Below are 16484 nucleotides of genomic sequence, written 5' to 3' on the forward strand. Positions count from 1 at the left end.
AGTAATCTCTCTGTGCCTCCTGTGGGTGGCTCTATGGAGTTAACAAGCGTGTTCTTCACAGCGAACCCAACACCGTGCTGTCTTGGTTGGTCCGGAGACTTCCCTTGCCAGTAGAAGGTGTAGTTGGTTTCTCTGATAGTTCTGTTGTCGGCCAACCGGGTCTCCTGTAGAGCCGCAATGTCGATGTTTAGTCGTGCCAGTTCCCTGTCGATGACGGCGGTTTTCCTGGCACCATTGATCCACGGAAGGTCTGCAGTAAGTCCGGGACACATGGTCCTGATGTTCCAGCTAGCGAGGCGAAGAGCTGGAGGCTTCTTTCTTGTTGTTTGCTTGGAATTGCCTGGTGCGAGTGTTTTGTGGCCCACTTTTCAAGAGACGCCTCTCTGATCCCCACGCACCCAGTGGGGCAGGTGAGCCATGGCGAGACGGCACCTAATTGGCTGGGGGCTGCCCAGCTTGAGGCGGGCGGTAGCTGTCCAGTGAGGTGCGATGACCTCTCCCACCGTCAGAGAAGACCCCTGGCGCTCGTTTCCTTCGCCAATCGGATGAGTTATAACCGGTAACTGTCTCCTCCCGTGTCAAGTCGACATCTTGCGATGACGCTGGAGTGTCCTCTCCAGTGAAGCTACAAAGCCTGGGCAGGGTGATATGGAGGGCCAGCTGTTGCCCATGCAGCAGACCCCCCCTCTCTTCGCAGCTGAAGGATCCAAGGGGAAAGACAGAGTCAATACAGCTTGGCTTCAGGTGCGCCGCAGGAGTTGCCGGTGTTGACTACAACGTCAAACCGCCTTAGGGACTCTGGCTCCGGATTTTCTGTCGGGGTTTACTCCCTTAGCCTTTCCCCTGAGGAGGTATGCCGCAAGGCAGCGGAGGTTTGGAGTCAGAGTTTCCCTTCTCCTTAGCCTTTCCCCTGAAGAGGTATGCCGCAAGGCAGCGGAGGTTTTTTGGAGTCAGAGTTTTCCTTCTCTGGTGTGCCCTGACTGGAAGATCGAACCAGCGACACTTAGCTCGCAGGCCGACGCTCAATCCACTGAGCCAAACCAGCCAGGGGGTGTCTCTATTTACGTTCAATATTATATTAGTTTATGGAATGCGGCAGGGTGGTTTGATATTATGTAGCTTACAGAGTGACCTTCCAGTAAGTCTTGCACCCACCTGACATATGTATATATTATTTGGAGGCATTAACGTTTAACTATTTAGAAAACTAGAACAAAATCTCTCTATCTTGTCTTTTTCAAACTAATATTGGATTATGTATTTTAAAAATTGCATTTGGGTGCTTTTCATTTGTGTTTGCTGTTGATTTTTATAAAGTTTGGGAGCTGATGATTTCCACAGATAGCACAGGGTCCATTGTGAAAAGACACCCTCAGCTTGGGTAGCTTATTTGGACATCTCAGATTATCCTCTCGAGTACATTTAGCAGGATGGGAATTATTCATTTCACCAAGTGTCTTTTTCCCTCACTTTTTCAACTTTCAAGATGAATAAAGGAAAGTCCAAATTGCAGAGAACACCCCCAAAAAATAACCAAGGAAAAAGGAAAAGTAGTCCAACTAAGAACGAATCAGAATCCAAAAAGCGCAAACCGACTCCCCAGAAGGACGTCTCTATGAAGTCTGTAAAAAAGGAAACAAGTGTGTTTCAGAGAGGCCTGGACTTCAAGGAGCAGGTGGCCGAGGAGACAAAGGGCGACAGCCGGGCTAGGAAACTGGCTGATGACAACAGTGAAAACCAAGTGGCAGCTTTGCTCTGGGTGGATAAATACAAGCCAACCTCGCTCAAGACCATAATTGGGCAGCAAGGGGACCAGAGCTGTGCCAACAAGCTCCTACGCTGGCTCCAAAACTGGCACAAGAGTCCACCCGAAGACAAGAAACACGGTGATTTTACAGCTTCATTCGTGTGTGTGTGTGTGTGTGTGTGTGTGTCCGTCACCATATCATTGCTCAGTGGCACACATGTGAGGAAGTCTGATAGTTGGTTCATTCATCTCTCAGCAAGCATTCGCTGAGCACCTGCTCTGAGCCCAGGTGCTGTACTAGATCCCACAGATGCTGCTGTGACAAAAATACAGTCTCCCTAAGGAGCTCACAGGCCGTGGGGAGGCATATGAACCAGCCGTTAAGTTGGAATGAGCTAATACTGTGATAGGGGTAAAGTATGGGGTGGAAAGGTGCAGTCTGGGATGGGGACGTGTGCTTTCATCCCTGGAGGAATGGCTGTCTAAGCCAAGACTTGGAAACCAGGCAGCTGTTAGCTAGGGGAAGGGAGAGGTGAGTGCTGGCTGGGAGAGAGCACACGTACCCAGGTCTGAAGGTAAACGTGAGCAAGACCGCTCAGAGTACCAAGGAGACTTGGGGGAAAGGTGCAAGTAAAATGCCGAGGCACGCCTACAGGTTAGGCAACCCCAAAACCCAGCAGCATGTTTGTTCCTGGTAGGCCTCATAGTCCTGAGCTTCTCTAATTTCTGTGCTAGTTCACCATGTATTTGTCATGGAATATGAACACCCACAATATATATTTAATGTCCAAAATATTGGAACTGAGGTTTCAGATCACAGATGTTCGTACTGTTTTTTTGTTTTTTTTTTTTTTTTGAGCTTCAGCTGCAACCCTGGAGGATATTGTATAAGAAATAAGACAAAGGGGTAACTGGCTCTTAGTGTGTGTGGTCACTAGGCATTGGCTGATGATGCCAGTTTATTTTATTTATAACAGTTAGATAATTGTAATAGTTGTCTCTCTTTCCACACCCACAAAATCGACCTTAAAAGGGGGCATAAGTGCTTTGTGTGCCTGGAGAAAACTTGAAGGCTTCCAGTGATCCATAGTCCCTTTTGCTCATGCCTGCCGTAGGTTTAAATCTGCCAGTAGCTGTGTGTGTATGTGTGTGTGTGTGTGAGTACCCTTGATGTGCCAGGTATCCATGTCATAAGGGGACGAAGAACGCTATAGAGCTGTGCATGGTGGCTGAAGACACTGCCTCTCCATTTCACTTTTCTTTTTGTGATCATGTAAACCAGTTATGCTTGCTAACGTTTATTGAGGCATGTTAGGTGTGTTCTGTGCTCAGGCATGTTCATCCGCACAACATCCCTTCCAGGCACATTACTGTTGTTACCCTCATTTCATAAAGAAGCCATCAGGCCAGAGGGGCTAAGTCACTTCTCCCCGCTGGTGAGAGATGGCATTCAGGATAGGTGGAATTGGGATTGGAGCCCAGGTGGCCTGCTCCATGGACTGTGCTTTTGTAGTAAAGGAAATCATAAAAGTATTATTTCAAATCAAAGTTCTGACATTAATGAGTTTTAGAAGTTAATTTATTTTGGGTGGAGGTGATCTAGGGAGTAGAATTTTACTAAGCTCTCTGGGAACTCTTGCTTATACTTTATAGAAAATATTCTGGGAATTTAGAACTAAACTGGAGGGCTGTTCTTGATGCTAAATTGATGCACAATTAATCCTGAGTTTTCTGTGAGGTAGTATAGGTTAACACTCTGGAACTTTTTTCTTCCCAGCAGCAAAGTTTGGTAAATTTGCTGGCAAAGATGATGGCTCTAGTTTTAAAGCAGCATTGCTCTCAGGCCCTCCAGGTGTTGGCAAAACAACCACGGCCTCTCTGGTTTGTCAGGTGGGTGTTCTCTTGTAGTGTGGCTGGAAAGGTACCATAGGCGTGGGCATGTGTAGGGGATGTGCACGTGTGTGTGAGTGTGGATGTGGTGTACGGATATTTTAACCTGTTGTGTATATAGCTTCCTGAAATTAAACCTTTAGAATTTGCTTTGGTTTTTGGGATATTTGTCATTTTCATTCTTTAAAAAAAAATATATTTATAATTATAATCATAGGTAATATTTGCTTGTGTACCTGGCAGTGTATTAAGCTTTTGGGTGATTATTTCATAGATATTAGTCTTATAGACACACATGTCTTATATACTCTTCTAAAAATTTTGTGTACCGTTACCATCCTCATGTGACAGATGAAATGGGCTTAGAGAGGAGGACAGTGGCACTGTGAACCCAGGCATATGGGGTCCCGCCTTTGCTCTTGTCTCTGTGGCTGCCATTTCTAGACAGTGAGAAGACAAGGCATTAAAGCAAACCACAGATGACGTATATCAGAATGGTATGAAATGATGCATGAAATAGTATCAGAACGATAAAAACGAAGGACTTTGAACTTATTTTAAATTTATTGCTGGATTTACCAGTCCTCTCTCCCATAAGCTAGTGGTTTTGTTTGATCCTTGTTGTAGGGACCAGAGCACAGATTTTTAGCTTGTGTAAGAACTATGAAATTTCCACTCTATAAACATTAAAAAAACCAAAGAAATATATACTTTTGCGTAGTCTTTACAATAGGGAACATGACTCTTTTCTTCTTTCATTATCGTCATTACTTTTTCGGGAATTCAGTTAAGACTTTTTAATGTTTTATGATTACGAGGACCAGTTTTGCAAAAGGTACCAGAATAACTTGGTTTTTCATGATTTCAGAGGACAATTTTATAAAGGGATAATTTGACAAAAAAATGATAATAACTTCATTATTTATCTTGAAGTCAACAATTATAATAGATTAATTCTTTATCTGATATTGAAATCTTGGGATGGTTATATTTAACTCTTAAGACTTCAAGAAGCAAACAGTAAAATTGCTTGTTCAAATATGTTCTTCTAGGTTAGTGATTTATCAGCCAAACCTGTGTGTTTATGTGTGTGTGGTATGTATGAATATGATATTTTAAAAATCTCATGACTGTGAGGCATATTATAGTTAATCTCATTGTCTGTTATTACCATACTTCATCTTTTACCCATGTTTCTTTATGTGATTTTTCTACACTCTTTCTTCCTTAACTGCTCTTTTTTTGGGGGGGAGGATTAATAATTTACATTGTGATAGTAATGGTTTCCAATATATTGATTAGGAATTGGGATATAGTTACGTGGAACTGAATGCAAGTGATACCCGGAGTAAGAACAGTTTGAAGGAGATTGTCGCGGAGTCTCTGAACAATACCAGCATCAAAGGCTTTTATTCAAGTATGTGGCTGACTGAACTGTTTTTTTTGTTTGTTTGTTTTTGGTTATGTAAGAAAAACAAGTTCATTTCAATGTTTAGTAATTACTACTATACACTAGGTACCCTGCCATATCCGGGGGCTAATGAGAGAATAAGAAAAGCCTCTGATGTAACTTAATAGGACAATAATTACCTTTTTTTTTTTTTTTTAGGTATTAGAGATTTCTGAGAATGTGATAAAAATTCACACATGAATATATTTATGTATTTTGCATATGATTTTAGCAGATTCACAGTTGAATCCTGTGAAGAGGGCAAAGAAACTGTATTTAATACAGTGTGATGAGTGAGATGACAGAGGCCTGTAGATGAAGAAGTGATTCTATTTGGGGCATTGGGGACAACTACCAGGAAAGGGTGACATTTGCTTGAAGGGTCTTGAAGAATGAGGAAGAGGCTCCTCTGTGGGTAGAAGGGTTATTTCAGACAAGAGTAATAGGGGAGGAAAAGACAGTGTGGAAGTATGTACCACTGTGTGGAAGGTCATGGCTAGTTGGCTAGTGGTCTGATGTGATCAGAGTTTATGGGGAAAATGGGATGCCCGCATTACAGACTGAATAGTGCATATTTGGAACCTATGGTCAATTGCATGGTCACCTGAATTCTTGGTACTTCAATGGTAGAAAGTCATTGTTAAAAAGAACTTGCTCAGGAAATGTCACTGTTATATATGGCTGGTGGGAGTGTAAATTGGTACAACTCTGCAGGGCAATCTGGCAGTATTTCTCAAGATTCAATTCCACATATCCTCTAACCCAGAAGTTCTAACTCCTCTGTTCATTGTTAATACTTGTATAATATGCAAAATGACATATACATGGATATTCACTTAGTGCGATTTATAATAGCGGAAGAATCTTCACATTTTATCAATAGATAGAGATTAAGTGAATTATGATACATGTGTAAGATGGAACATTATTAAACAGCCTTGAAAAATGAGATGTTCTATATCTATAATGAGGAATAGATCACAAAACTATATTAAATGACCAAACCCAGCTGTATATTTTTATGCACACATATTTTTTACATGTGTAGAATGGCTCTGAAAGGATATACAAGAGTCTGTTCACACTGTTTGCCTCTGGAGAGGCAAGCTGGGTACCCGCAGTGGCCAGGGTGGAAGGGACACTGCTCACTGCGTACTCTTGTACCTTTTGGATTTTAACGTGTTCTTCTCAGTTTACAGTGTGTTATATAATTGTTTATAAAGCGGCAGTGTTTGAACAATGGCTCTTCTGTTTCTGTCTCATCCCTCTGCTTCTCCACGTGGGGTCAGGTGGAGCAGCCTCTCCCATGAGCAGGAAGCACGCCCTCATCATGGATGAAGTAGATGGCATGGCGGGCAGTGAGGACAGGGGTGGAATTCAGGTAATGGAAGCATTATATTTTTGCAGTTTTACTGTTGATTTTAATTTTTTTTCCACGAAAAATATAAAGAACTAATTATTATGCTGTGATAAGTTTGACAATTAAACCATGTTGCTGAGGAGGTTTTTAAAACTGAAAATATATGCATTGCATGGTATTTTGTTTTTTTAAATAATTATTTTTGTGTTGCAAATTTGCCTTTTAGGAATTAATTGGTCTGATAAAGCATACAAAAATTCCCATTATTTGTATGTGCAATGATAGAAATCATCCCAAGATTCGCTCTTTGGTTCATCATTGTTTTGATCTTCGTTTTCAAAGACCTCGGGTTGAACAGATTAAGGTATGGTGTTTGGAATTTTTTTTCCATCACGTTATTCTATTTATTGAAGGGTCAGTTTTAAAAGTATCTGATAAATATTTTTTAAATATCTGATTATATAAGTTTAAAAAAATCATTGAAGATTCTCCTTTTAGGCTGCTATGATGTCTATTGCATTTAAAGAGGGTTTGAAGGTTCCTCCTCCGGCTATGAATGAAATAATTTTGGGAGCCAATCAAGATATCAGACAGGTAAATTAAATATATATCGTATGACGATTGATAATTCTTTTGAATTGATGCCTTCAACCTTTTGGGGAGTGGGAGTGGCTGTTTTGTCCCATTTGACAGTGTCTTATTTGTGATTCTTTTAGGTTTTACATAATCTGAGTATGTGGTGTGCACAGAGCAAGGCACTAACCTATGACCAAGCCAAGGCGGATTCTCATAGAGCCAAAAAGGATATCAAACTGGTAAAATGAGTTTTTGTTTGTTAGTTAATTCTTGTTCTGTAGTTCCTTGACACACCTGTGGAACCTGTGGATATTTCTTTCTTTCTTTCTTCATTATCCTCACCTGAGGACATTTTGCTTTTAGAGAGAGAGGAAGGGGGTGGTGTGGGGGGAGGGGGGAGAGAAGAAGAAGAGAAAGAAACGTTGATGTGAGAGAAACATCGATCAGTTGCCTCCCGTATGCACCTGACGTATTAAACCCACAGCCTAGGTTTGTGCCCTGACCAGGAATTGAACCCACAGCCTTTCACTTTACAGGACAATGCTCCAACCAGCTGAGCTACATTGGTCAGGGCTGGATATTTATAATAAGAGATACAGCTGCTAAAAATGTTTCTAATTCAAATGAAATTTTTCAGTGTATATTGAAAATTTTGAGAAGGGGAAGTTTTAAATTATACATGCTTCAATAATTCTAAAAGGGCTTCTTCAGAGTCCTTGGCATATGGATTTCATTCGTGTTTTCAGTGGTTTTGCAACTGTTCAGAATAATCCGTTCTCAATGGTTTATAGTTTAATAATCTCTCTGAAACTAGAGGTCTTATCAGTTATCTCTTGTGTCCTATTTCACCTAGCCACTAGTCAGAAATTGTTACAGTTAGAGCAGTGTTTTCATTCTCACCTTTTAAAAAAATGATTACATTTTTTAGAGCAATTTTAGATTCACAGCCAAGTTAAAACAGATTCTCCATATACCTCCTGTCTGCACACATATCCAGCCTTCTCTACTCTCAGTACCCCTGCCAGTGTGGTACCTTTGTTACAACTGATGAACCTGCATTAACACATCGTTAGTACCCAAAGTCCATAGTGTTGTACATTTTATGGGCTTTGAGAAATGTATAATGACATGCATCTGCCATGGTAGCAGAGTAAAAATCCTCTGTGCTCTGCCTGTTCATCCCACCCCTTCCCCCTCACCCCTGGCAATCACCAATCTTTTTATGGTCTCCATAGTTTCACCTTTTTGGAAATGTTACATAGTTGGAATCATACTGGGTAGCCTTTTCAGATTGGCTTCTTTCACTTAATAATATTTATTTAACTTTTCCTCCATGTTTTTTCATGGCTTGATAGCTCATTTCTTTTTAGTGCTAAATAATATTCCATTGTCTGGGGGTACCACAGATTATCTGTTCACCTACTGAAGGATAACTTCCAAGTTGTGGCAATTATGAGTAAAGCTGCTAAACATCCATGTGCAGGTGTGTGTGTGTGTGTGTGTGTGTGTGTGAGATACAAGTTTTTAATTCATTTGTGTACATACAAAGAGCACAACTACGGGAGAGTATGGTGGAGAGTATGTTTGGTTTTATAATAAACCACCAAACGGACTTCCAGCCGGCAGCACTCTGTATTCCTGCCAGCAGTGAATGAGAGTTCCTATTGCTGCACATCTTTGTCAGCATCTGCGTAGTGGCGCTTCTACTAGGAGTGTCCCTCTTTCTTTTTAGGGCCCCTTTGATGTTGCCCGGAAGGTGTTTGCAGCTGGAGAGGAGACTGCACATATGTCACTTGTGGACAAATCAGATCTCTTTTTTCACGATTATTCGATAGCGCCCCTCTTTGTCCAGGAGAACTACATACACGTGAAGCCTGTAGCCGCAGGGTGAGTTCTCAGAGCTGGTGAGGGTTAGAAGTACACCCCTCCCCGGCGCTGTGAAGGCCAAGGAACTGAGAGGGAGGGGTGTGCAGTGTGGACAGGGCTGTGATCCAGTCTGGCTTATATCCTGCAGGGGTGACATGAAGAAGCACTTGATGCTGTTAAGCAGAGCAGCAGATAGCATATGTGATGGTGACCTAGTGGACCGGCAGATCCGGAGTCAGCAGAACTGGAGTCTCCTGCCCACACAAGTAAGCCCAGGCTCTGCTTCCATTCGGGAGAGCGAAGTTGCTTCTAGCTCCTGTGGTTAGTTAAAATACGGGATAAACCTTACGGCTGTTAGGGCTAAAATGCAGCGTGTTGTAGATGAAAATGCTCTGTGGTCACTATAGTCTGTTTGTTAACCTGGCATTATTTTTCAGTGGTTTATAATATTTTTATGTAAATAGACATATGGAAATAACATTAGATTTTGGTCATAATTGAGATGTGAGTCAGAAGTGTCATTTCCTCTATGTTACCTTAAGAATCTATTTCTTTTTTGTCATTCTTGGCTCTCTCAGATGATTCCTAAGTAGCTTCTCCTTGAAGAAGTGCAGCCAGACAGGCAGCAGCCACTTTCTGATGCCTGGATTTTGATTTTCTTCTCTTTTGCTAAAGAGGTAGATTTGTATTGGGTACTTCATTTCAGTTGATATCTTTTACTCAGAATAGTTTTGTAAACATTCATAATTAGGAGTATTTGTTCTTGTTTGAGTTTTACGTATTTATACAGTATTATTGGCCTGAATAATAAGGGACTTATCGTGGCCTGCTCTTCTCTCAGTCCTACCACACATTGCTTGAAAAAAACAAAAAACACTTGTTCTGGAGATAAATAATTCTTCCTCATGTTTTAAAAGTGTTCATTTTTTAACCTAGTAATTGTGCTTTTGAGAATTTATCTTAAAAAATAATTTCAAACACAGAAAAGCTTAATGTACAAAAATATTCCCTCAATCATTAGGGCCAATGGCAAAAAATTGGACAAAATCCCCATGTCCAGCAACAGGAGAGTGATGAATTATGGTAAATTCTCTTGATTAGAACATTATGCCACCTTTATTTTTAAAGATTAATATGAAAAACTCAGTTATTAGAATAAAGCAGGATACAAAGTTTATGTATAATTCCAGCCTTTAAAAAACTGAAAACCTTTGAAATAGAGATATCCAAGGATACCCTTTTTTACTTTTCTCAAGTGTCAGTTGACTTGATTCTCTGATGATTATAGACTTTTCATGCTTTGCTGCACCTATGCCATCAGTAGCTCGTGTTAAAGACAGTCATGCTCCTCTGAAAAAAGTCTCTTCTGTGACAGTGGCCTCCACCAGGTAACTGGTGTGTTGAGGTCAGTTGGCTGAGGAGGCTGAGTTGGCAAGATGATCTCTCTGGGCCATACGTGTTGTGGACCAAGGTATTAACCATAATGAGATGTTTTCCCTGGGACGTTTCCCACACCCACAGGTCAGAGATGGAGGGAAAGGGCCTGACTGCTCTGGAAGTAGGTACGTGGGACAGTGTGGCTTCCCTTCCCAGACAGAGACTGCTTGGAAGCCAGCTGCTGCTAAGGAAGCAACTTCGTACAGAATTTAAAGTGTGGTCTGCACTTGGTTTTTTCAGGCCATTTATGCTAGCGTTCTTCCCGGAGAGTTAATGAGGGGTTCCCTGAGCCAGTTTCCCACCTTCCCAAGCTGGCTGGGTAAGCACTCGTCTACAGGCAAACACGATCGTCTTATTCAGGACCTCGCACTGCATATGAGTCTCAGGTACGTGGTTACTCCGTTTCTGGTATTTTATCAGTGTAGTGTATGTAGCCTTTTTCTGATAAGGATAGAGTTAGTCAAAAGATTTATATTTTAATTTGATTTTATTGCTAACTAGATAAATGACCCTGAATAAGTTCTTTTTATCTTGTGAGACTCCATTTTATTATCCATAATCATTATAACACATTTATCACTTAAAAGAATACTTTGGAAGAGTAATGCCAGGTGGTAGATGTGTCATAACTCTTAAGATAAAATTTAAAACTATATATATCTGAGATAGTGCTATTATTTATTGTTATAGTGACCATGCCTATTATTAGTAGGCATATAAAATATCTTTGCTTCAGAGTAATTTAATTGGAAAAGGGAACTATTTGAATAAATGAACTAGTTTTTACCTATCCTAGCCATTTGGGATAGGGCGTACAGTTTAATTTATACAGGAAGTGGATACTCAGATAATGGAAAACCAGTGTGCTTGGAGAAGTTTAAGGGTCATGCCTCACTCTTCCCCAGGGCTGTCTGCTTGGATGCTCTTGTTGTGCTCATATAGATTTTGAGCCCTGGGCTTCTGTGTTGTTTTATGGCTGTCCTTTTCTGTGTCTGTCCCCTTTTCCCATTTGACTGAACATCTGTGGTGGTAGGAACTGAGGCTTACTCATCTGGCACATAAAATTGCTGAATACAGTGTTCCCTCACTTATCGCGGGTATTACGTTCTAGACACCCCCCCCACCCCCGCAAAGTAGGAACCTTACATTTATTCTACACTCTTAAACCTACATAACTTTAACAACATACATATATAGTACCGCAAAATCCCGCAATATAGCGAAAAATCCACGATAAATAATATTTTTAAAAATCCCGTGATACAGTGAGCCTGTGATAAGTGAACCGCGATATAGAGAGGGACTACTGTAACTGTTTCTTAAGGAGTCATATACAGGCCACTGTCATCATCAAGGACATCTGTAGTGAGTTTCTCAATTTTTTAAAGTAAATTAGAATGTTCCTACTTAATTTTTAAACCCTGATTAAGCCACAGAACTTTTATAGGCCAGGTTTCTCTTTATCTTTAAAAATGGGAAAGTGTGATTTTATTACTCTTAACCTTTTTTGGGTCATAGATGCCTTTGAGAATCTGAAAGCTTCGATCTTGATTTCTTGCCAAATGCACTCAAGGTCAAGTATAATTTTAGGGGAAGTAATACATTTCTAAGGATGAGAACCCTTTAGACTTTTCTAGATTTACTGTTATATGATTTTGCTAGAAGGTAACAAATACATAACAAATTATGAGAATAATTTTAGAAAAGCTTTCATGATTGTCCTGGGCACTGTAGCTCATTGACTTATACTTGTCTTCAAGTACTGGTATGTTCGATTACAGGGGACTCTAGAGGAAATGGGTGAATTTAAAATAGGAGCATTGTTTGAATTCTTTGCCTAGTTAATAAAACAATTGTGGGGCAAGGTTCTAGACTTCTGATAGAGCTATGTGGGTTCTTGTGATTCAGACATTCAGTTACCTGAAGGCAGGAGCAGGACCCATAGGTAATCTTTAAAAGGACCTTTCATTTCCTTTCCGTTTATTGTTTTCTTTTTATTGAATTTATTGGGGTGACACTGATTAACAAGATATACAGGTTTCAGGTGCACAAATCTACAACACATCATCTGTACACTGTATTGTTCATCATCCCATCCTTTCTGATTTTAATGTCGGTTCTGAAACCATCAGCTTTTGAGGTCTCTTTTTTAAAGTACACACACATATATAATTGCCTGGTTTGAAGATGGAGGCAGCTGGGTTGGGAAGATTTAGGGTGGTGACATTAGAGATACTATTTTGTTCAACTATTTTCTGTATTTAAGTTACATTTAAGGAGAAAAAAGCCCTTTCATGGTAACATTCTAGTTCTCAGCCGATCAGAGGCTATTTCCCTAAGTCTTTTCCTGGCCCGTGTGTGGACCACCTTGTGACTCTGCAGGAACATTCTCTGCAGGTTCTTTTAAAAAAATATTTGGGAAAAACCCTGCTCTAGCACTAAAAATTTAAGAGTAACAGCATTAGGAAATGCAAGGGAAGCATTTTCATATGTAATTTTGTATGTTATATGCAAAGGTGTTTAAGACCCTTATTAGGAGGTGGCAGGGCACTTCAGGCAGGAAATCTCCCCGTGTTTTACTGATGCTTTTAGTATTTGGAACTGGGAGTGAGTGATCTTTGGCTATGAGAAGTATGAGCACATAGAGACACTTTCGTTGCCTGCGCCCTAGTAGTAGAGTGGGAGGAGAACCTATGTTTGTGTTTTGCGTTCTCTGATCCAGGAAAATAGAAAGCTCCCCTTGAGCACATTGGAATCTATGTATCACTCTGGTGGAGTAGCACTGAGTTTTCTCTACACCAGCTGTTGGACAGTAGGCATTCCATTGAACTTTATTAAAAGTGATTGAACTCCATCAGATTAACTCTGTTGATACGCACACTGTGACTTGAATTGGTGGTAGTTTTCCATTAACTACAGGTGTGTCTCTTTTGTTTTGGTTTAAGAACTTACTCCAGCAAAAGGACTATAAATATGGATTATCTGTCACATATAAGGGATGCACTTGTACAGCCCTTGACCTCACAAGGGGTAGAAGGAGTACAGGATGTTGTTGCCCTTATGGATGCATATTATTTGATGAAAGAAGACTTTGAGAATATCATGGAAATTAGCAGCTGGGGAGGCAAGCCTAGTCCCTTCTCCAAGCTGGATTCCAAGGTAACTTGTATAACCCACTGGTTCTCCATCACTTTGTAATTACCAGGTTTCTTCTGGGAATACTTCAGAGGTGTTTACATGCTTTAAAAGGTTTAGTTTTCTTCCTTCAGTGCTTTTTGCTTCTTATGGCCTATGCGTTCCAAATGTATTATTTGAGTACAATATTAAGAAGAGACTTGTGGATTTGAGGATTTCCAGCTGAGATGGAGGCATAGATAAACACGCTTTGCCTCCTGGCACAGCCCTAAGAAGGATCACAACTAATCTCAAAGCAAAAAAACAACCAGAACTGCCAGAAAATTGAACTATATAGAAGTCTGACAACCAAGGATTTAAAGAAGAAATATTCATCCAGATGGTTAGGAGGGGTGGAGATGGGAGCTGGGGTGGAGAGGATGTGTTGCGGTGGCGACAGGTAAAAAGGGCAATCTCACGTTCACATGTGGCAGATAAAAGCTGGGAGGGACACCTGGGGAGCGATCCCTGCCCCAGGCCAGACTACGCAGCCCAGGGTTCCAGTACCGGAAAAATAAAGCCTCATAGCTTCTAGCTGTGAAAACCAGTAGGGGTTAGGGCAGTGGAAGAAACTGCTTGTCTTTCAGGAGAGTGTTTAGAGGGCCCTCACAGAATGAACACAAACCCACCCACTCTGGGAACCACCACAAGGGCCGCAGCTAAACAGCTAGAGGGGTGCCAGTCACATGTGGGAAGTGAGTGAAGTGACTGGAAAAGGGGTAAGTGCTGAGCAAGTGGCATTGTTCCCTTTCTGACCCCTCCCCCACATACAGCGCCACAAAGCAGTGAAGTGGGTTGCCGCTCACTGATGAATACCTAAGGCTCCGCCCCGTACAATGTAACAGGTGCCAAGACAGGGAGTCAAAGCAGCTCTACCTAATACACAGAAGCAAACACAGGGAGGCTTCCAAATTGAGCAGGCAAAGAAATGTGGCCCAAATGAAAGAACAGATCAGAACTCCAAAAAAAGAACTCAGTGAAGTGCAGATAGCCAATCTATCAGATGTGAGTTCAAAACACTGGTGATAAGGATGCTTAGGAAACTCATTTAGTACAGCAAATGCATAATAGAAGAAATGAAGGCTACGTTAAGTGAAATAAAGAAAAATCCACAGGGAACCAATAGTGAAGAGAAATAAGCTGGGGTTCAGATCAATGAATTGGAACATAAGGAAGAAATAAATAAGTCAACCAGTATAGAATGAAGAAACAAGAATTCTAAAAACTAACAAAAACAAAAAACACAAAACCCGAGAGACCATAAGACCCTGGGTCATCTCCAAAAGTGCCAACATCCAAACCACAGGGATGCCAGAAGGAGAAGAGTCAGAGCAAGAAATTGAAAACTTATTTGAAAAAATAATGAAAGGAAACTTCCCTGATTTGGCAAAGGAAATAGACATACAAGTCCAGGAAGCACAGAGAGTCCCAAACAAGTTGGACCCAAAGAGGACCACACAAGACACCAAGACACATCATAATTAATATGCCAAAGGTTAAAGGTGAAGAGAGAATCTTAAAAGCAGCAAGAGAAAAGCAGAGAGTTACCTACAAAGGAGTTCCAATAAGACTATCAGCTGATTTCTCAAAAGAAACTGCAAGCAAGAAGTATTCAATGTGATGAAAAGCAAGGACCTACAACCAAGATTACTCTATCCAGTAAAGCTATCATTTAGAATGGAAGGGCAGATGAAGTGCTTCCCAGACAAGGTAAAGCTTAAGTTCATCGTCACCAAGCCATGTGAAATGTTAAAGGGACTTATTTAAGAAAAAGAAGATAAAAACTATGAACATTAAAATGACAATAAATCAACTGTCAACAACTGAATCTAAAAAACAAAAACAAAACTAAGCAAGCAACTGGAACAGGAGCAGAATCCTAGATATGGAGATCATTGGAGGGTTATCAGCTGGGAGGGAGAAGGGGAAGAATGGGAGAAAAGGTGCGGGGAATAAAAAGCATAGTTGATAGGAACAAAATAGACAAAGGGATGTTAGGAATAGTATAGGAAAGGAGAAGCCAAGGAACTTATATGCACGACCCATGGACATGAACTAAGGGGGGTTACTGAAGGGAAGCGGGTTGCTGGTTGGAGGGGGGCAAAGGGAAAAAAATTAGGACAACTGTAATAGCATAATCAATAAAATATACTTAAAAAAAAGACTTCTGGATTCGACTTTATAATTTGTATGTTTATCTTTGCTTTAAGCTGAGTGAAAAGCAAGACGTGAAAAGCTTAGGAACTAATATAAATGTATTCCTTATGAATAAGGGTGGGATGAGCCAAGTGAAGTAACAGGAGGTGGTAGTAATGCATTAGGAAAAGAAGTGTTTACTGGCTGAGGATTTTTACTCGTAGTCGGTCTGATCTGTAGATTCAGTATTCCCATTGGACAATCTGTTATGTAATCGTACATCCCCCTACTTTCTTTATTAATGAGCACGAACAATCTGTAGTGACATAACATGAATACATAGTATCAAATACCTCACTCTTGTGCGTGTTTATTTGGTGCTGTTTAAGAAGACATTCTCTGGCTTGCCTTCTCCATGATTTTGACCTGATTCAATGGTTGCAGTGATTTCTCACAAGAGACGTCTACAGTTGAGACATCTACAGTTAAGAGCTCATGGACCACTCCTGCAATTATTAGAAACCCGATGTTAAGGCTTTTCAGGTTACTTAGTATACTGAAGTAACCACTATTAGTGAAGTTATTTTGGGGTAATTAAAGGCCAGCTTTAACTTGTACCTTATTGTGAGCCTTTTTTTGATTATTTATTGATTGCTCACTAACTTTGCGTGTCATTTTGTAGAACTGCAGACCATTGAATAGGTAAAAATGATGACTTACAGTGACTTTTCTTTGCCTGCCTTAAAGTTTCCAAACACCGATTCTTATTTGAGTCATGGACTCTTATTAAGAATATCATGAAAAATATGAAACTTGTCCACAGAAAAATGCTTTTATATATACGAACA

General features: G+C 40.6%; 2 protein-coding genes across 3 annotated transcripts in view; one reads left to right on the plus strand and one right to left on the minus strand.

Annotated features, from left to right (window-relative positions):
* LOC150020233 (kelch-like protein 5) overlaps nt 1–16484 on the minus strand; it is a 105915-nt gene that overhangs the window by 81502 nt on the left and 7929 nt on the right. The window lies entirely within an intron of this gene.
* LOC150020234 (replication factor C subunit 1-like) lies at nt 1487–13524 on the plus strand. Its single transcript, XM_090291546.1, has 11 exons — nt 1487–1886; nt 3528–3637; nt 4940–5054; nt 6377–6468; nt 6674–6811; nt 6946–7041; nt 7164–7262; nt 8756–8910; nt 9038–9155; nt 10567–10712; nt 13272–13524. The coding sequence occupies exons 1-11, from the start codon at nt 1487–1489 to the stop codon at nt 13522–13524; spliced, it is 1722 nt and encodes a 573-aa protein (XP_090147672.1).

This window comes from Furipterus horrens, unplaced genomic scaffold (assembly GCF_987537825.1).
Source record: "Furipterus horrens unplaced genomic scaffold, mFurHor1.1.pri manual_scaffold_2, whole genome shotgun sequence".
Classification (NCBI taxonomy): Eukaryota; Metazoa; Chordata; class Mammalia; order Chiroptera; family Furipteridae; genus Furipterus; species Furipterus horrens.